The sequence below is a fragment of the Pan troglodytes genome, chromosome 7, assembly GCF_028858775.2.
Source record: "Pan troglodytes isolate AG18354 chromosome 7, NHGRI_mPanTro3-v2.0_pri, whole genome shotgun sequence".
In the NCBI taxonomy this organism is placed as follows: Eukaryota; Metazoa; Chordata; class Mammalia; order Primates; family Hominidae; genus Pan; species Pan troglodytes.
Genome location: NC_072405.2, coordinates 114263302 through 114285041, shown reverse-complemented (window position 1 = coordinate 114285041; position 21740 = coordinate 114263302). Strand labels below are relative to the sequence as shown.

General features: G+C 31.8%; 1 protein-coding gene across 49 annotated transcripts in view; it reads right to left on the bottom strand.

The window, feature by feature from the left end:
* Nucleotides 1-21740, bottom strand: part of RIMS2 (regulating synaptic membrane exocytosis 2) — a 729498-nt gene that overhangs the window by 200726 nt on the left and 507032 nt on the right. For 19 of the 49 annotated variants that reach the window (XM_063816523.1, XM_063816526.1, XM_063816527.1 and 16 more), the window contains one exon: nucleotides 10915-10947. The exons of 28 other annotated variants lie outside the window; for them this stretch is intronic. In XM_063816523.1, the coding sequence (XP_063672593.1) occupies nucleotides 10915-10947 (33 nt within the window). The remainder of the gene's footprint in view (nucleotides 1-10914; nucleotides 10948-21740) is intronic. 2 more of the 49 variants (XM_016960274.4, XM_063816525.1) reach the window with 1 other exon arrangement.

Genomic DNA, 21740 nt, shown 5'->3' with positions numbered 1-21740 from the left:
ATATTTTCAATAATTTTAAAAGTCAGATTTATTGAGGTATAATTTACATAAAGTAAAATTCACACAACTTAGTACAAAGTTCTGTGACATTTGACAAATGGATTTAGTCATGTAAACTCACCACAATCAATATACAGAGTATTTCTATCACCCTAAAAATTTCCTGATGCTGCTTTGATGTCAATCCTCTTCTTGCTTGCCCAGGTAACCACTGATCATATTTATGTCTAGCTTTTTCTTTTTCTTCAGTAATGTTTTCAGTCTAGAATTTTACTTGCTGAAGGCATAGAAAATGAAATGCAACAAAGCTGTAGAGACTACACAGTTAAAATCTACTATTTTAGAATTTAGTAATACTGTTCTCTGAAAAATTAAATTCTTAAAAAGAATAATACTCTGTATATCCCAGGAATTGTGCTAAGAGCTTTGCATGTATTATGTCTGTCACTTAATCAGCACAACTATATGTGCTAGGACTTATTTTTTTCTCAATTTTACTTATTAGACAATTTACACAAGGTCATATAACTAGTAGGTGGCAGAGATTGACGTGCCCTTCTCCAGAACTTATGATCAAAAATATTGTCATGAAATGAACCTTCTTTCTCTCTCTCACACACACATGCAAAGAGTCAAATTTTATTTCATTCTTTTCTCTTTTTCCAGCATCTTTCCTTCCTTTTGACATCTTCACCCTTTTCTTTTTGAGCAGTTTCTCCTCTGTCCATTTTTTTTTGGTAATATTTCATCTGATTTCCCTATGAACCCAACCTTGGACTATAATATGGTCATTCTTTAATATTTTTACAGATTTCCTTAAATTCTCACCCCTTTACTCTAAACAAGCCTATCAACCTCCTTCATACTCGGCACGATCTATAATCTATAACTATGTCCTTCCCATAAGTTATGCAACATAATGTATTAATCAAATTACTTTACATAGCTTTCTTCATGTCAACTTACCTTATTTTGAAATATATATATGTGTGTGTGAGTGTATATATATACACACACATACATATATATATATATACACACACACTTGTTTTGAGACAGAGTCTTGCTGCATTATCCAGGCTGGAGTGCAGCGCTGCAATTATGGCTCACTGCAGCCTCCAACTCCTAGGCTGAAGACATCCCTCCACTTCAGCCTCCTAAGTAGCAGGAACTACAGGCTTGTGCCACCACACACAGCTAATTTTTAAATATTTTTGTAGAGATGGGGTCTTGCTGTGTTGTCCAGTCTGGTCTCAAACTCCTGGCCTCAAGTGATCCTCCCTGCCTTGGACTCCTGAAGTGCTGGGATTACAAGCATGCACTACCACGCATGGCCAATTTACCTTCTTATATATTATGTTTTCATCACAGATATAGAAGTATAGAGCTTTAAATGGGCAAAGAGAAAGGGATTAAAAAAATCATAAATTCACTATGTTCTAATGAATATTAAGTATTGTTACATGTTAATATTTACTAAATATTTGATCACAAACTTGGCTTATTACAAGTGTACTCTTTCAATTCAACTCAGAAAATTTAACAAATATATTTTAATCATAACTACCGTCCAGTGCTACGCTTTACTTATTCACCTTCCTGTAAAACTTAAAGTTTGAAAACTCCCTTATCCTTCACTGATGCTTAAATGCCTGCTTGCAAAAATACTTTATAGCATAAATTATTCTCCTCTTCTAAACTTTAATTCCCTTAGTTTATCTTCTGTTTAATGGTCTTTAGTATGATGTATTTCCTGGCTACTTTACATAGCTGGTTTCTTCTTACTCTTCTGGTTTAGTCTTCTGGTTTAGTTCAAACATCACCTCCTTAGATAAGACTTCCTGGATTATTCCATCAAAAATAGCTCCTTCCCCACCCCAATCCCACTAGGTTACATAAGAATTTTAAATAAGAGCACTTAAAACTAAGTTTAACTTTTTAGGGACTACTTTCTCTCAAAAAGATAATTTCCATGAGGGGAGATCTTGTATGTCTATGTCACTGTTATGTCTCCAGCACCTAGAATAAGGCCTGATACGTATATATTTAGTAGCTGCTTGTTGAACAAATAAAATTTTTGGAATATAAAATATCTTTATAGTAGAATAAGAATTTCAGAAATAACCTTTCCTTTATGGAGAGCAATTATATTGTATTACAGTTTAATATACCATATAATAACCAGGAATGATTTGAGTCTAGCATAGCCAAATTTGCTGGTTATTTGGCTATTTTATAAGGAGATTTTAATAGTCTGTCTTGGAATTTTATTCCTATCTTAATAAAGACTCATATATTCACTACTAACACCTGAAATCTAGAATTGACTATAATTCTGAGCACAAAATATACATTTGGGCATTAGAAACATATTTAAAGAAGGAATTTGAATAGTTTAAAATGATTTTTATTAACAATATGCTTTTGGCCACCTGCTAGACATTTAATGAAAAATTTATCTAATTTTAAACACGACTCTTCAATCCTAAATGAGAAAAGTGGTAGACTATATCTTTTTGTGTGTTTTCCTTTTTTGAAATTTGCTTGCAATTGAAGTGGAAAATTTTTCATTTTGGCTGGTCATTTATTTTTATTTTTCTGTTGGTTGAAAGTATACACACACGCACACATACACACAAATTATCAACCCTCAACCTCATTTTTTTAACAATGATGAAACTGAGATTGGAGAAATTAGGAAACTTGTCCAAGATCGCATTGGCCTTCTAATTTCATGTTTTATTGCCTGTACCAACATGCCTCTAAACAGGGCAACAGAGAATAAAACATTACTTGTTTTACTGTTCTTTAACAAAAGCATGGCTTCGGGTTTTTTTGTTTGTTTGTTTTTTGTTTTTTGAGATGGAGTCTCCGCTCTGTCGCCCAGGATGGAGTGCAGTGGCGCGATCTCGGCTCACTGCAAGCTCCGCCTCCCGGGTTCGGGTTCACGCCATTCTCCTGCCTCAGCCTCCCGAGTAGCTGGGACTACAGGCACACGCCCACCCCGGGTAATTTTTTGTATTTTTAGTAGAGACGGGGTTTCACCGTGTTAGCCAGGATGGTCTCGATCTCCTGACCTCGTGATCCACCCGCCTCGGCCTCCCAAAGTGTTGGGAATACAGGCGTGAGCCACCGCCCGGCCTTTTTTTTTTTTTTTAAAGAAAAATCTAGAAGTAATTTGTCTTGTTTCTGGTGCCACAGATGAACACATGAAGTGTCCAAGCTATAGTCCGATGCCCAGTTCTACTATTAAAAGAAATTTTCTCTTTTTAAAAATAATCCTAGAAGTGGGTATTATCCAAACTCCTTAGTAATTCATCATTACAGGTTACTGATGTATTAAATCTGGATTCAAAATCCTACTGATTTTGCTTATAACAAACATAAATCATAAAGAGTTAATGATATTTATCTAAAAAATAACCTCGGCATAATTTGAGTTGTGTAATAATTAATAAGAGCTACCATTCTTTGATTATTTACTATGGATGAAACTTTGTAACAAGTTCTTTACAGACATTACTTTCAATTTCTTTCAAATTACAAAAAAAGAAATGTGTTTCTAATGTATATGTCAAAAAAATTCTTCATTTAAATGGCTGTATATGCATATAACTTATTTAGCCATTGCCCCATTATTTAATATTCATTGTAAGATCGTTTTTATTGTTACAAATAATGCTAGTGAACATATCATACATATGTTTTTATTTGAATTTCTATTTCTACACAGTCAAAAGTCTATGAACATTTTTAAGGTTCTTCATTTATATTGCAGAAGTGCTTTTAGAAAGGTTATGCTAAATTTCACTGCTACTCTGTTATCACACTCTTACCATGGTTTTTTAATAATTTTTTCTCTCCACATACAGGCATCACCATGGTGTTTTAAATAGGTGGACATGATATCTCATTTAAAATAGTATTTATTGGGTCATGACTGAAATAAAATGTTTTCATATATTTACTTACCACTGCATTTCTTGTTTGGAGAAATGTCTGTATATATCCTTTGCCCATTTTGTCTATTAGAGTTTTATTTAATATATACTTTGTAAAAGTTATTCAGATGTTAAGGCTTCTAATATTTTACCTGAGTTGCAGCAAATATCTTCCCAACTTGTGTGCCTTTTATTTATGATGATTTTGATATTCTGAAGTTTATACCTGCCACATTGTACTCAGGATTCTTCCTCTTTTTAAATTTATTTAATTGCTTTTATTTTTAGGATGGCTTTCTTTTTTCACAGAAATAAATATTTTGTGCTTTCATTAAAACATAACTAACCCCTTAATCTAGCTGGAGTTTATTAAGATTAATAAGAAGTGTTAAGCAACCAGCCCAAAGTCATATCCCTACTGACTGGCAGAACCTGAATAATAATTCGTACCTGTCTGATTTCAATGCTCTTGCTCCTTCCACCCAACTATGTTTTTCAGAAATGATAAAGCTTAAGAGTACAGGTGCAATAAGCTTGATGCATAGATTTGCTTGTCAGTTATCTCCTAAACTAGCAGTCACAAACTAGTATATTTGTAATGCATATAACAAAGAATTAATTCTAGATCATGGAAATAATGCATACACATCAAAATGCAGATGATTTGAAATAAAAATTCAGTTTTCATGTATTTTTATAAAAAATAAAATTCTTCATTTATGGTGCTTGCTCTGTACTGGACACAGTTTTCATGTGTTTTGTACACTATATTTTGGTTAACTTAATCTTTGCAATAACCATTTGAGGTAGTACTATAATTATTCCCATTTTACAGATGAGGAATCTGAGGCACAGGGTAACTTTCACAAGATCATGGAGCAAGTAAGTGGTGGAGCTGATGAGGCAGTTTAGTTCCAGAATCTGCTCTTATACTGCTTCTCAGACCAATATTTCTTACAGGAACAAATATTTTCCCTAACAGCTGAAATTTTTAGGACACAGAGTTAAGGTGGGTGATAGGCATAGGTAAAACAGAATGTTGTAGTTTTCAGAATGTATGAGTAATATATTAATAATTTAGCAGTAACATCCTTTAATTTCCAATGTAGACGAAATTTTATATCTAAAAAGAACTAAAAAATGTTGCATTCCAAACCTCATTTTAAATGACTTACTTAATCACTAAATAGCTACTTGTTCCACAGTTATTTGTTCCATGTTGGGGCATCCTTACTCTTTTGAGTCCCAAGAGCTTTAACTCTTTTCTTTTATTTGAATATTTATAAGCTTTAGTAAATTGAGCTTAAGTATTATACTTTATAAATAGAAGCTGTCATATAATTTGTGATATATTTTTATATTATACGTACATATATTTCATTTGAGACTTTTTTGTTTAGATGTATCATAAGAATACTTAATAAAATATTTAAGCTTAAGCTTATGTAAAATATTCCTATATACTAACATTTAAAGTATCTAGCCCAGTATTGACACTTTGTGCCTCCTTATAGACTGAGTGATTTGCATTTTCAAGATTTCAGGGTACTAGGGTTATATAAGGTTTTCATGACTGAGCCATCTTGAGTATCTCTGTCTTTGACTTTCATCAATAATACTGAGTTAATCAAATAAAGGATGTAATCAATGCACACAGACTATCTATAAAATGGATAGAATGTGAAATAATTGATAATAATAATTAAGCTTTTGGAAAATTTCAAGAACAGCTTATATGTGCATTTATATGTGTCCGTACATGCACATATATTAAATTACTACTATAATGAATGTTACTTCTCTTCACTTTTTAGGACATAAGTATAACAACATGCCATATAAAAGCACAGAGCATTCAAAATATGTCATATATGCCACTCAAATCTGACAAGAATTGATATACAAGTTTGAAATAATACATGCTAGTCTGAATATTTGTGTCTCCTCAAAATTCATGTTGAAACCCTAACAACTAAAGTGAGCATATTAGCAGATGGAGCTTTTGGCGGGTAATTAGGTCATGAGGGTGTTGCGGGATTTGTGCCATAATGAAAGAGGCCAAGAGAGATCCATTGCCCCTTCTTTCATATTAAGACAAAGGGAAAAAAAGATGGCGGTCCATGAACCAGAAAGCAGGCCCTAGCCAGACACTAAATTTGTTGGTGCCTTGATCTTACTTAGACTTTCCAGTCCCCAGAATTGTAAGAAATAAATTTTTGTGAATTATAAGCCACCTAGCTTATGACATTTTGTTACAGCAGTCTGTATGGACTAAGATAATACATATCAATGGGCAACATTCAGAATAATCAGAGAACCAAAACAGAAAAGAATACTGTAATTGTATTAATTTTTAGAAGTTTCACTTAGCTAACCCTAACAGGAAGTGATTTTACTAAACATTATAATTACAACACAAAATATATGTTACTTATTCCCAACTGTATTTTTATTAAGAAATGTTTGAAATCTATTCAATTTGAATTGTTAAGCTTTTCAAATTAACATTAGTATCTGGAAGACAAATGGATCAGTCTGAAATAGTAATTTATAACATATTTTCTCAAACTCTTAAGGTAGCACAGACCCAACTGTAATAATAATTTAATAATTATTAACATATCATAACAAAAATAAATATCACAATAATAATAATTGATCTAAGAGACTGGTGAGAAACATAGCTGACAAAACATTTTTTATGTTGAGATCTACTTATGAGTAAAACTGATATATTACACAAGCACTAATCTTGTCAGATGCTCTAAATCCGGTCTGGAAGTAATTCTAAAAATTTGTGTAGCTGAAACTTAAGATGTTGTTTCATGTAACTTAACAAATAGTATTTTAAAATTTATTTTGTATTAGACTTGTTTAACAATTATTTTAAAAAATTGTCATATGAAATTTCATATGAGTAAGAAAAGGTAAAATACACCCTAATAAAGCATGCTACTTCTCATTTAAAATAAACTTCATTATGATTTGCAAGTGCTAAGTCAACATATTTTGCTGCTTCAAAATGTGTAATCAATTCCTCCATTTATTGTGTAGAAGATGTTGTAGTGACTGTAATTGGACCTCGTAATGCAATTGAAGGTCTTATAATTGTGGTTTAAACATAAAACATACATTTTGACCAAATATATTAGTGAAGTAATTGGACTTGTGAAATTATTTCTCCATCATATTTTGGGCTAAAATTTATAAAGAAAGATAACCAACTTGCATATTAATTGGAGATGTGAGTGACAGGCTAATAAAGATATTACCTTTTATTGGTCACATACTACAGTCAGTTTTTGAAAAGCCTTAACTTTAGTTTGCTTTTATTAAACAGGTGAAATACATTCTGAATTGCTTGTCACAAAATTTACTGCTTCCTTTTCTAAAATAATTTCCTTTTTCTCTGAACGTTTTCTTATCGTCTGTATTATTCTCTCTTTACTCTTATTTTGGAAGAGAATGCATTAGTCTTTATTTATCTCTAGGCTTATGTGAGTTTGCAGAATCCCAAACACAATGCTGGTTAACATAGACCATGTCTCCCTTACAGTATTAGGGGTCTGTAACAGAAATCCAGAAAGCTCAGGTTTCAACTTCCTCATACTAGGAAGAAAAGGGGTGTTATAGATCTATAGCTACCATTACAATTTTAAAAGTGTATGTTAAGAGAGACTTCAAATTATGTTTAGTTAACTATGATAATTAATTTAGAACTTAATATTTGAAGACAATAAAACATTTTTGCCTCCATAAATTTAAACATCCCACATACATCCTAGATACCATTTTTTTTTTTGTAAGAAAAGTTGCTTCCATTATTAATCCTCTCCTCTTTGGAGTCTTCAAATTCTCCCAACCAAGTCCTTTTCCTCTGCCTTTATGCATATCATAAAGATTCCTTTGCTCAACCTCTAAGTTGTATCTCTGAATTTTCTTCCCCCTCTAAGCTTAAATTCCTTATTATTCTCCTTGTTTTGCTACTACTAAATTACATGGTTCATTCCTTCCAACCAGCATTCGTTCTTAACATTTTCCGGTCGGTACTGTCAAAACCCTACTATCCTGAGCTTCTTTCTCTAATTCTTTCTGCATTGCTTAGAGACCTCCTAATCTTTTCTACTGTGGTCTGAAACCCTATTGCTTTTACTTAAATACAATATATCCCTCAGCTTCATCAGAGAACGTTCATTTCCTTTTGTATCATGAATGGAATGTTGACCCTTCAAGAATACTATCTTCCCTGAGGGAAACATTCTGAGGGGAAGCTGCTCAAAATCCTTTAACTTACATATATGCTATACAATCCCAGAAACGGTATCAGCATTCTTGGTATAAATTGCTCCTTCCACATGTTTACTTTTCTAATCTATGTGAAGTCTATGCCTTTTATGTTCATAGCATTATTCTTCCTTGTTGCTACCATCTATATTCTAGGCAATTTCCTTCACATATCTATCAAGCTGAGGCCCTCAATAATTTCAATGTCTGTATAAAAATGCTAGCATCAAAATTTGTAGCTTTATTTGCATTCCCAAACTGTAATCCATGCTCCATCTTGGAAACTCACTCCTCGAAACAAACATTGTATCTTCACATTATTTGGAATTGTCCAACATCTGAAAATTCTTAAGATAATTAAATTGTCTCTCATAATAACCTGCTCAGTTTGCTTCTATTGCCTTAGATATCGCCACAAATTTCAGTTCTATCATTGAGACCTTATCTCCCAATTCATGAAAAATTCTGCATGATTTCACATGAAAACATGATTTCACACAACTAACATCCTTCCCAATCCATTTGAACATTACTTCAACTACTTCCCTTGCCAACCACCCTTGACATCCCTATTCTTTTCTTCTTTCTATATAATCACCCACAAAGTTCCAACTGTGATCCAAATGATTAATTACTACATCCGAAGTGTGCTAATGAGCCAATCATTACACAATCTTAGAGAACCAATGCCATCACAAATTTAGGGTCTCCACTCAGCTAAACTATAACCATTCTTCAGGATATCCTTGGGGACCTTCCTGTCTTATTTCCCATGGTATTCTTAACTTTAAAATTTCCCCAAGCCATCAAGAAGCCTAGTTTATATTAACTACCTTCATTTTTTTCTTTTCCATCTCCTTTCCCTTCTCTTCTATTTGGTTTCTACCTACAACTTGACTGAATCAATAAGGCAAAGATCATTACTGTCTAGTTCTACCATTTAACAACATATTTGTCTTCTCTGGAATTTGTCTCTGCTGATTGTACCCCTTTCTTAAGATTCACTTCTATCACAGATTTTTTAAAATTCTCTTCTTTCATGAATATCCGTCTTTAATCATTTTCAACATACTTTTCTGGCTTTTGTTCTTTCATCCATTCCTTAAATGTAAATAAGTGCTGGTGATCCCCAAATTTTGATTCTTGTCTCTCTTATTACTCTTCATATGCTACTGACAATTCCATTAATTCCAATGGCATCACTTGAATGCTGATATGCTACCCTAATCTATGTCTCTAGCCCAGACTTCTCTCCTGAATTCCAGACCACCAATCACCTCTATAAGATATTTATACTTGAATATTTCAAATGAGGCTTAAATTTTACCTATCCTAAAAGTGAACTCTATCTTTCCCCTGAAACTGGTATAACATATATTCCCTATCCTAATAAAATGTACCATCAAACATTTCAGTCACCTGAAATCATCTTATTCCTCCTCTTTCTGCATCAATAATATCTAGTCTGATCAGTGACCAGGACTTGTAGGTTCTACATCTTTATATAACTTCTCATGTATTGACTGCCTCTACTGATACCTTAATTCAGACCATTATCATTTCTTAACTGATTCATTACACTATTCCCATATATGATCTTTCTGTTTATATTGCTCCGGTCCATCTTTTATATAACTGCCAAAGTAATCTTTCTAGAAACAAACATCTGACCTATTCTGTTGCTTTATATGTGTCAGTAACCTACATAATCTTCATAAATCTGGTCTCTGCCTACTTTCGCCAAACTTGTGTGAAGCTACTGGCCATACTGTTTCCTCTGCCTGAAATGCTCTCTACAAAAGAGGCTAACAGTGTTCTAGCGTTTAATATTCAATTAAATTCTTCTATGAAGTCTTTCTTGAACTAATATCCATCCTCCCCAGGGGAAAGGAATCATACCATCTTTTCTGATTCCATTATATTTTATATATGTGTGTACATACATGTACATACATATTTTTTATATATATAAAATATATACACTCACACTAGGAAACGCCTGCAAGGATAGGGAGCTATTGTGTGTCTCCTGTTACTTCCAGCACCTAGAACAGTACCACATGTGTTCAAGTTTCAGCTCAAATGTTACCTCTTCCAAGACACTTTTTCTGACTGTCTAGTTGAAATAAACTTCATTTCAGTTTATATCTCTGTAGAATATATTGTCAGAATAAGCTGCCTTGACACATAAACAGTGCATGTTATCCACATCTCTTAACTCTTCAGTGATATTGATAGCTTTTTTAGGGTATTAGGTCTTTGGTATTCTCCACAGTGTAGAACACTGATGAACTCATGTTAGAAATCAAATACTTTTGGAATTATTTTAAAAAGCAAAAAACTAGTTTTAAGTCTAAAATGCTTGAAACCAAACATATGTGTATGTGTGTACCTAAATATACATATGCATACATACACATCCTATTTGCCTTTAGTTATTCAGTTTATGGAAAAATTACATCTATACATATTACATAAAAATTAATTATTTTACTTTTATCCATCTAATTGGAGCAGTTGCTGTTGATAGTTGAATACACAAATACCTAAATCAAAATGCTCATAAGATTTAATATTTTGTTATATTACAAAGGAATGAAAAACTATGAAATGAGTAAAAAAATGATTAAACATTTCTAGGACAAGTTAGATAAATAAAATAATAACAAAAAAAGCAGAAGAGACAGACCTGCATATCTTCTCCTTGTAGAGTCCAGTTCTTCTGTGATCACATCGTGTAATGGACAGACATAGACAAAGGAGATGGGAGTGAGTGGCTATACTCAAAAGGTAAAAAGTGACACTGATGGAAAGGGCCTCAAATCATTTTGAGAAAGAATCCTGTGTACAGTTTTAGGGAAGATATAATCAAATGCATTCCACAAAAAATACATAAGAACTGATGGCAAGTTGATTTTGCTACTATAGGTTAGCGGATTCAGAAAAATAAAGTTAGTGTAGAAATAAAGAAGATCCAGAAGTTTACAATTATTTACGTACAGCAAATCCTGAACACCAATGCTGAAGAAAGATACCATTAGTAAAAACAGTGTTAGTTGCATGACCACATTGTTCAAGACATTACTGAGTCAATTTAAAGTCTGTTACAATGCTTTCAAACTTTTAATTATCTGAAGAAAAGATTTAATTGAGTCATCACCAAAAAGAGCAATAAAAATAGTTTCAACAGATTTCTATTCCTTTTATGTTTCCCCAGTAAACCAGTGTGCACACAAAAACAAAGAATGGTCATCAGGCCAATATTTAATTGAATTATTTCAATACAGCAAAATATCATAAAAATTTTATGAAGTAATAATTATAGTACAAGTCTTTACTAGAAGAGTAGCTGAAATACATGGCTTCGTTTCAGCATTAAAAATCCAAACTAAACTTCAATGTAGACAAATTTTCTTTGATCATATTCCCTTTTAATGCCTATTCATTCAACAGATTCTAACAAATGCCACTTTATAGATTATTAAAATTTACGCTAAAATGTATCCATCCAAATCCATCAACTATAACAGATATGACATGATATGTTTTGGAAAAACTTTTTTCCCTAGTGCTAGTGAAGAAGTTAAAATAACATTTTATACAGTGACTTGGAAACAGAAAAATGTCTGTTAAACTCAGCATTCTAAGAAAAAATTTCTTCCAAAGATATTAGAGAACTAGTATGACTGACACAGATGAACAATATGCCACAAAACCCAAATCTCCTATTTTAATTTAAACACTTAGCTTTGAATCAGATACTACAAATTCTAAAATCAAACACCACATTTAAGTTCTGCAAGAGTTGCATCATTATTTTTGAGTGACTTATATAGCAAAGCATATTGCATCAAAATATACTTGCAATATCAACATATTAAAATTATAGCTCTTTAGAGAATGATTTCCTATGACAAATTTGTCTCTTTATATGAATAGTGATAAAATGAAAACATTCCATCAGACTAAGTCCATTAGTGCTAAGATGACCAAAACAATTTTTCTTAGAAAAAAACCAGAAATCTTAGCATGAATTATAGAAAACTGGAAAAGAAATGACATTTTGAAATTTAGTATCATTTTTATTATTATATGAACACATTTTTTCACCTGTTGAAAATAAGACATTAAATCTCATCACAATTAAATTACAAATCATACTGCTAACAGGATTAACCCCTAGAAAAAAAATCTTCAGATTCTCCAGAAATATACTAATACACATTAAAATGACACATGCTATATTTTTGTTTCCATCATCAATCCACCTGCTTCTCAAAGAAGAATAAGGTAGGATAATCACAGTTTATTAATACCCTAGGCAAATGCCGACTTTCGTATGTTGCATTGTGTTTTTATACACAAAATTTCCCTAGATACACATTTTCCATACTATTAAAATAGTTCCCTCACAAGTAAAAATGAAATTGGTATGAAGTGGATGAAATAATGGCTTCCATATATTCCATCTCTAAGAAAAGATCTTATTGTTTGCAGAAAGTATAAAAACTACGTAAATAAATGAAGCTTTTTTCTTCATCTAGTATTTTCCTATATTTTGAATTACTTTATGTGTCATCAATGCAATGGTTTTCATATTATGTGGATCCAAACATGAAAAATTATTCTCAATTCACTCATGAATTAATTTTAGTGAATAACAGAGGCACACATAGTTCCAGTGACTTACCCAATGATACAAAACAAGTTCAGTTGCAGAGCCAGAAATAGAACACAGGTCTCCTGATTACCAGGTCAATTTTCTTTGGACTAGGTACTATATGACCCAGTAAAAACATGTAAAATACAAAATCAAACAAAGAAGAAAAAATAATTCTCTCATGGTGACGCCTGAACTGGATATTTTATTATATAGTATTTAATTGGAAACAGTTGTTTTCAAAGTGGCACATTCTACAACTGTCGAGTAATTCACCAATGCTTTCATTCTTATAAGGAATATGGCAAAACTTATCTTAGAATCAATAATAAAATTTTTTTTTTCAGGAAGTACAAAATTTATATGATTAATAAGGTGATGAAAATGAAATATTTTGAAAATGATTTCACTACTAAAAGTATCAGTTAAGTCATTTGCCATAGTTTATCTGAATATGATCCATTAATAATTAGTCCATAACTAAGCCTACATAAAAATATAACTTTAGCAAATAAAAATTCATGTAATGCATAAAATCTCAATATATAACTATAGTTGTATCAGATATATTTAAAACATTTTTGGTTTTTTGGATTTCCTGTGGTTATAGTTTTATTATGTACTATTGCATTTAAACAGCCTCATTTTAAAAGAGAAACTTATAGTCAACTCCCTTACGTAAGCAGCCATGTCTTAGGCAAATGATAATATGCTGTAAGTATTTATTTTGCATATAGTATTATAATGAATAGCAGACTTCAGTGAAACTTGGAAGAAGCTAAGAGTATCCCCTCTACTTCTCCCATATTTCTCATTACCATGCCACAGTCAAATATTCTACTTTTTAGTGCAGTTAATGAAGGGTTCTAATGAGAACTCTTTCTTTTTCATTTATCCAATAACCAGTTACCAGACTCTTCTATAACAAACAAACCCAACTTTTCATCTAATCAATAACCAGTTAAGACTGATTAAGGATAGTAAAAGTATTCCCTCTTTTAGGTGTCCAGGTACTATCAAAATTATGGCTGGATCTTTGTTTCAGACAGAAAATATAAAGAATTTCTTTGTAAAAACAAAAACAAGTGCGGTATTTTTTGTTCATTCCATCATACAAAAGAAAATATTTTCACAAATTACAATGAAATAAAAGATACATAAAATATAATGAATAAACTCATAAGCACCATTTCATCACTTACGGTAAACTATATTACAACAAATATTTTGAAATTTAAGATACCATCAAGTTGCAAACTATTTAATATAAAAAGCAAGATGGGTGTGATTTCATTATTGTGTATTATAGAGTGTAATTACACAAACCTACATGGTATAGCCTACTACACACCCAGGCTATGATATAGTCCTGTTGCGCCTAGGCTACAAACCTGTACAGCATGTTATTCTATTCAATACTATAGGCAACTGTGACACAATTGTATTTTGTATATCCAAACATAGAAAACATACAGTAAAAATACAGTATTATAATCTTATGGAACCACTGTCATATATGCATCCATCCTTGACTGAACTGTCATTATGTTATGCATGACTGTATATCTACATATCTACATATATAGATATTAATGCATGTATAAAATCACTTTCATCAAGCATATTTGGTAATATAGTAAGCTCATGAGAATATGATGTGAGCTTTTATGTAAAATTTTGTGCAAACTAAGAATTCTTTCCTTGCCAATGTAAAATGTTTTAACTATTGTTATGTTTCAACTGAACACATGTCTCAAGTTCAAACAGAAATGATCATCTGTAATCAACTTAAAAAAGACAAACACTTGGGGCCTCTTTATCCACAAACGCAGTTTTCACCAAGGGTGTTTGATATCTATCTGAAATTCTGCTGATTGGCTAATGTTCTCACTTACCACCATTTACAACAGGCATACACTTGGTACTGTTACCAGATTTAATTGTAGTTGAACAATATGTGTCTATGTCTCATAGAAACAAGCATTATGTTAAAAACGTTCCTGACACAATGAAACAGAAGCATGAAGATTCTAAGTGTATATTAGAATTTGAACATAATTAGAAGCTAATCATAGTGTGAGGGCTCATTAAAGGTCACAGAGTCTTAGAATGTTTCCTCTGGGGGAAGGAGAGATACCTTTCAAAAAATAAGCCTAAGTAAGAACCTAGTAGGAGGACCTCAGTGATACAAAGATCAGAATAGAAGTCTCCTATAAAAACTAAATGCTTACCAAGTTTACAGATGACAAACTAGAACATCTCCACAGTGACAAAACCTTTTTGAAAAATTTCTCAATCCAAATGATGTGAACTAATCATTTCTAAACTGATTATTTCCAATAATTTTGTCTATAACCATAAAATTACTGAACATTTACAATAATTTCAACCTATTAAATGGCCATCTATTAAATTAGGTGCAGTATTTTCAAATACTTTGCTATTTTTAAAAATTCACTATACTTACATAAAAAGGTTATTTTTTATTTACTTTTTTTTTTTTAGAAGGAGTCTCACTGTGTTGCCCAGGCTGGACTGAAGTGGGACGATCTTGGCTCACTGCAAGCTCTGCCTCCTGGGTTCAAGCGATTCTCCTGCCTCAGCCTCCTGAGTAGCTGGGATTACAGGTGCACGCCACCACACCCAGCTAACTTTTGTATTTTTAGTAGAGACAGGGTTTCACCATGTTGGTCAGTCTGGTCTCGAACTCCTGACCTCATGATCCGCCCACCTCGGCCTCCTAAAGTGCTGGGATTACAGGTATGAGCTCTTGTGCCCAGCCTAAAAAGGTTATTTTTTAAATGCCTTCCTATTTTGGGCTGTGCTGTTTTTCTCTGACTTTATCTTTGAAATCCAACATATAATACATTTTTAAATGCAGAAAAAAAGAGAGTATGTACTGAGGGAGTTTAAAATAATTTATTTCCAGACCGGGCGCTGTGGCTCATGCCTGTAATCTCAGCACTTTGGGAGGCCGAGGCAGGCGGATCACGAGGTCAGGAGACAGAGACCATCCTGGCTAACATGGTGAAATCCTGTCTCTACTAAAAATACAAAAAAATTAGCCAGGCATGGTGGCCGGCACCTGTAGTCCCAGCTACATGGGAGGCTGAGGCAGGAGAATGGGGTGAACCCAGGAGGCGGAGCTTGCAGTGAGCCGAGAATGCACCATCGCACTCCAGCCTGGGCGACAGAGCGAGACCCCATCTCAAATAAATAAATAAATAAAATAAAATAAATTTTATTTCGAAACTATAGCATGCTGTTTATCATAAGAAGGATGGTTACTGAAAAATAGGCTTGGCATTACAAACTTATCTGTATGTGCAGAGAAAACTGAACTAATTTTAAATGAGCAACTAACTTCATAAATCATGAAATTTCACTTCATGGTTACAATGAAAGAATGTACTTCTTAAGATACTAGTAGTAGTTAATTCCGAATTCTATCACCTGATTTGTCATATAAAACATTTGTTTGTCTTACATAAATTTTTTCAATTAAGAATAAAATATGTTTATTTTACAACAATTCAGAAATTATCAAGCTGCTGATAATGACCAAGAACAGAACCCTGATTCCTTTTTCCAGACTGGATGGCTTAAACTAACATTTAATAAGAAGACTGATGTGGAATACTGCTTTAGACTAAAATAAATTTTTTCTACTTTCAAAAAATCTTAAACATTCAAGAATAAAAAGAAACAAAAGTACAAAGTATCAAAATACTCAAAAAAAATTTTACAGTATAAAATTCACTAACAAAATGCTTAATTGAATATTTACTTTTCCTAAAGATACATTTTATAAAACATAATTCCAAAGGTAAAATTAAGTAAAAAAAAAAACCCTACCTACACTATACTTATATATTCCATAAAGAACACAATATGGAAATGTACATGTTAGAAAAAAATTAAAGGTTAATATATTAATTAAAGCAAATAATGCCAAATCTGGGAGCTTATGTACACATTAAAATATTATAGTAAGTTGTAAAACACAATTTGTTACTCTGAATATTTTCAATTTTCAAAAATACTGTTAAATCATACAGTATATCAGCAAAGGGTTTAGTTGCCTTCACTTTTACAAAAAAAAAAAAAAAAACAGTTATTTTCCATATAAGATACAAGATAAGAGCACGTTATGGTTTCAGTTGCAATAACAATAGCTGTGTCAATTCAAGATTTTCCTAGATGTAGCATAACTTACACTCAGAAAATAACAAATCAAAGCTCATAATCATTTTAAAGTTATATGTCCAAGTAAATAAATTCTGAACTATGTAAGTCCAAGATTAGTTTCTAAGACTAATTTTGGAGAATATGCAAAATTGTAACACTTCCAAAACATTCATTAAGCCTGAAGAACTTCTAATTTAAGGGAGCTTTCCCACTACTTTTTTGTGTGGTAATTAAAATATCAGCTTAAAATATTTTATATGTAAATGTGCTCTTTTCTCATAAACATTTCTAATTACTATAAGGAAAGATAAACTCACAAGTTAAAAATTATTAATATGATAAATATTACATTTCCCAGTGATCTTTATCTATATTGATGTCAATTAAGGTAAAAATACTGCAAGTAGGGCTGGGCGCCGTACCTCATGCCTGTAATTCCAGCACTTTGGGAGGCTGAGGTGGGTGGATCACCTGAGTTCAGGAGTTTGAGACCATCCTGGCCAACATGGTGAAACCCCGTCTCTACTAAAAATACAAAAATTATCCAGGCGCGGTGGCGGGTGCCTGTAATCCCAGCTACTTGGTAGGCTGAGGCAGGAGAATTGCTTGAACCAGGAGGTGGAGGCTACAGTGAGCCGAGATCGCACCATTGCACTCCAGACTGGGCAACAAGAGTGAAACTCTGTTTCAAAAAAAAAAAAGATACTGCAAGTAAATCACTTGTTTTGCTGATAATCCTCTCAAGACATCCCAGTTCAGAAATACCAAGATCATTCTTTAAAAAAAGCAATTACTAGTCATAGTACTCAAAATTCATCCAAATACTTGTTAACTCGTTTTCTAGTCCATGTCATACCATTTAGCTCCTTGGTTCTATAGTCTCACATTTAAAATAAAAATTCCAAGTGTTATTTGTATTGCTAGTAAACATCCCAGAAATGGCAAATTCCCAGGTATTATAAATTGTTCTGGCATAGATTTTCATAAAACACCAATTGAAAAGGAAAACAATATATGCTATTGATGCACAGCCAACTTTCCATCTCAAGTTTGGGCTCATTCCCATACAGTTTTTCTGATGCCACAAGTTTGCCACATTAACCCTTTGACGAGGAATCTTTGACAATTTATTGAAGTGGGTTTCTTAGATTTCAGCACATAAAAATTATACATTAAGCACTTTACATTCAATAGATTATTAATATCATAAATGCACTTAAACATAAGAGAAATAACTCCAAACATGTCTTCTGTAAAGCATAGGCATATACAAACATGTTGTTGAAATATAATCTGCTATACCTGCATCCTACTACTTTCCTCCCATTTTATCACTCCAAAGTTTTGATACTTAAAAATATTCTTTAAATATCCCAATTTCCTTTTAGAAACAAACAGATAAGAATATTTGTGAAGCACTAAAATTTAACATTGTTTTTACTGCCTTAGAATATTGCATACTTACTCATGACATTTAGGGTTTCAATTTCCAGGACCAATTTTCCTAGTATACAGGAAAAAAAAAAATCGCCAAAACAAAAAAAAACTATAATCATTTTCAACTATGACATTAAGGCACTATAGTTAAATTCAACTAAGTAAAATATTTAAAATAGATCTTTAAAATGTTGTGTTTCTGAGATGTCAAAATATTTTTTAAACATTGCATTGTTTTGTGTTTTAATATACAATGTAACTTATTTACATAGATACATATGGCCACAAACATATTCGTGTATTGGACATGATGACAAAGTGGACAACAAATAAATAATAGCTTATGATCAAGGATAACCTGTATCACACAATGTAGCAAGGGGAGAGGTTTACAGTAATAATTTTTGATATATAAATCATAACATAAAACATTAATTTTATATTTATCTTGTTTACTTAAAAATATCCTTAAATATATTAAGCTAATCACTATTTTCCCAATAAACTGATATTAACTGAAGATTTGAAAAAAAATATATTTTCTTACAACTTTACGAAAAAATTTAAATTCCCAATGTGAATTCCAGTTTATTTTATTACATTTTCAGTAGGTACTGTTTTACTAAAAAATAATTCACAGATTAATATTAGCACTACGCCATCTTTCTTTGCTCTTCAGATTTATGTTACATGATACATTTTCTCAAAGCATCCTATTCTCCTTAATAGCACTTACTACAATTGTAATAGCTTAATCATTATTATAATTATTTTTAAATTATGTATTTTCGCAGACATAATATGCTGTGTGAGGGTAACTGCTGTATCTGTCTTGTCTACACTAATAGGTCAGTGCCAAGTATAATGTTTGGAATACAGCAGGATGGCAACAAATACTTGTTAAAGACTAGTTTAATTTTTACATTGACATCTTTTAAAATATGGGACTTAGAGCTGTAACATGAAATAATGAGTCGGCACATAAAAATACTTTAACATTATTACTACAGACACAACTATTTTTAATTATAATCTCATTAGTAAAACTCCCCTTGAAGTTTTAAATTTTCAATGAAAATTTCAATGTATTCTCATCCAATTACTAATTAAAAGTAGTACTGGTTTTTTAGTTAATCAATTATCTCTGCACTTTGTCTTTTTTCATTTTATTCTTGGTTCAAGTTTTGTCTCCTACTTAATCCATTTATGCCTAGTGTTCCATAATTGGAATGCTAAGCTTGTGGGAGTTATTTATATCCTACTGCTTAAGGTCATTGCCAAGGTCTGATTTTCACACAAAAAAAATGTGTAACCTCCAGCATAAATGGGTTAATTACATCTCTCCACAAAAAAATAAGAAAGGGAGAGGAAAACAAAAACACTTTGTTTCAATTCACTGGTAGAATTAACAGTTTGAAGAGACTCCTTATTGAATTCACATACTATGCTAACCCTCTTCCTTGTGGTTGGTGATATTTTTTATCTCCAGAGATTGTAAATAAATAATTACCGATATATGGTATAAATATCTCAATAGCATTTGCAATTAAATAATGGAAATATCCTACAAAGACAAACTTTAGATAGTATATTGAGCTTTTATTGTACTTTTTAGGGAAGCAAGTACCTCTGCATTAAAGTACTTCAATTTTAGTCAACATAATCAAATATGTAAAGTGGATGACCATCTGTATTTAAATTAGTCATTTTTTCCCTAAAGGACTAATCTTCATAATAATAAAATAACTATATTTTTTCCCAAAATATGTGTAATTAGTTTTCTAAACAAATCTTGAAATAAAGTATTTACCACACTAATCTAAATGGAATCTACACACTATCAAGTCCACACCAAAATGAGAAAAATGAGGTACAACAAGCACACACGCATTTTAAAAAGCATGAAATGCAATGCTTGTAGTCTCATGCTTTCATATGGTTTCCAAACCCTGACAAACCTGTCTCAGACTGGTGTTTCTTTTTCGGCAATGGTTTGTCATCACTTATTGTACCATTCACCTTTTTCTGCTGGTCTTCCCATGTAACTTCTAGTATAAATCAAAAATAATAATCAGGGCTTATCAGAAACATTAGATAATATGCATAACAAGAATCTAAATATACTTCAGGGATCTATGGGATTTTGGGGGATATTTTTCCTAAATTCTCACATAAACTATGTAATATGCAGTTAACATTTTAAATATAGAAATGTGACATTAAAATTTTGCTTAATAGATTTCAAATTCCAAAGCACAAAATTTACTTCTAGTATATCCCAAACTTTATTTTCAATAAAATGAATGCAGTCAAGGTATGAATAAACTAATAATTAAAATGGTTTGACAAGGTCTTTTCTTAGTTTATATTACATAATACATACTAGCTTATTTTAGAAATAAGCATTTTACTAAACATTGTTTTATTGTGATGAAATGAAATGTTTATATAGAATTACAATGTAGAAATTTTGAAACATCAAGAGAAAATTCATAAATACATTTCAATACATGAGATAAAACGGCTATTTTATTACCATATTTAGTATCTTCATAAATGACAAACATTTATATGCTATGAGATATTATTTTGATAAAAATCTTGATAAGGGAAGACAAAGATATTTAGTAGTAACAGCTTGGTATCATTGAATATGAGTTACTTGGCTCATCTAAGATTATCTACAATTATTTCTCATGTGGTTAACAATCATTCATTTAATAAATATATGCTCAGCACCTACTATAATCCAGGCATGTCTGGGTACAGGGATATAACAACAAACAAAACAGGCAAAACCCCATACATTCATAAAGTTTATATTTTAATGGGAGAGAGTGATTATAAACAAGATAAGTAAAATATACTATGACCTAAATATTGATAAATGCTAAAAAGACAAACAAAGTAGGTAAGAAGGAAATAAAATATCCAGAGGTAATGGAATTTTTGATAAGGCAGGAAGGGAAGTCTTCTCTAAGAAGGCAACTTTTGAGTATAGAACTTAAGATAGTAAGGGAGTTAGCCATATGGTTATTTAAAGAGAAGGTATTCCAGGCAGAGGAGCAGCATGTGCAAATGTCCTGAGTTAGAAGCATGTCTGATATGTCCCAGAAAAGCATGGAGGTCACTTTGGCTGGGGCATAACAAACAAAGAAAAAAGTAATAGATGAGGTTAAAGTAGTAATGGAGATGGGAAGTGGGGGAGCACAGGTCATGTAGGGCATTAT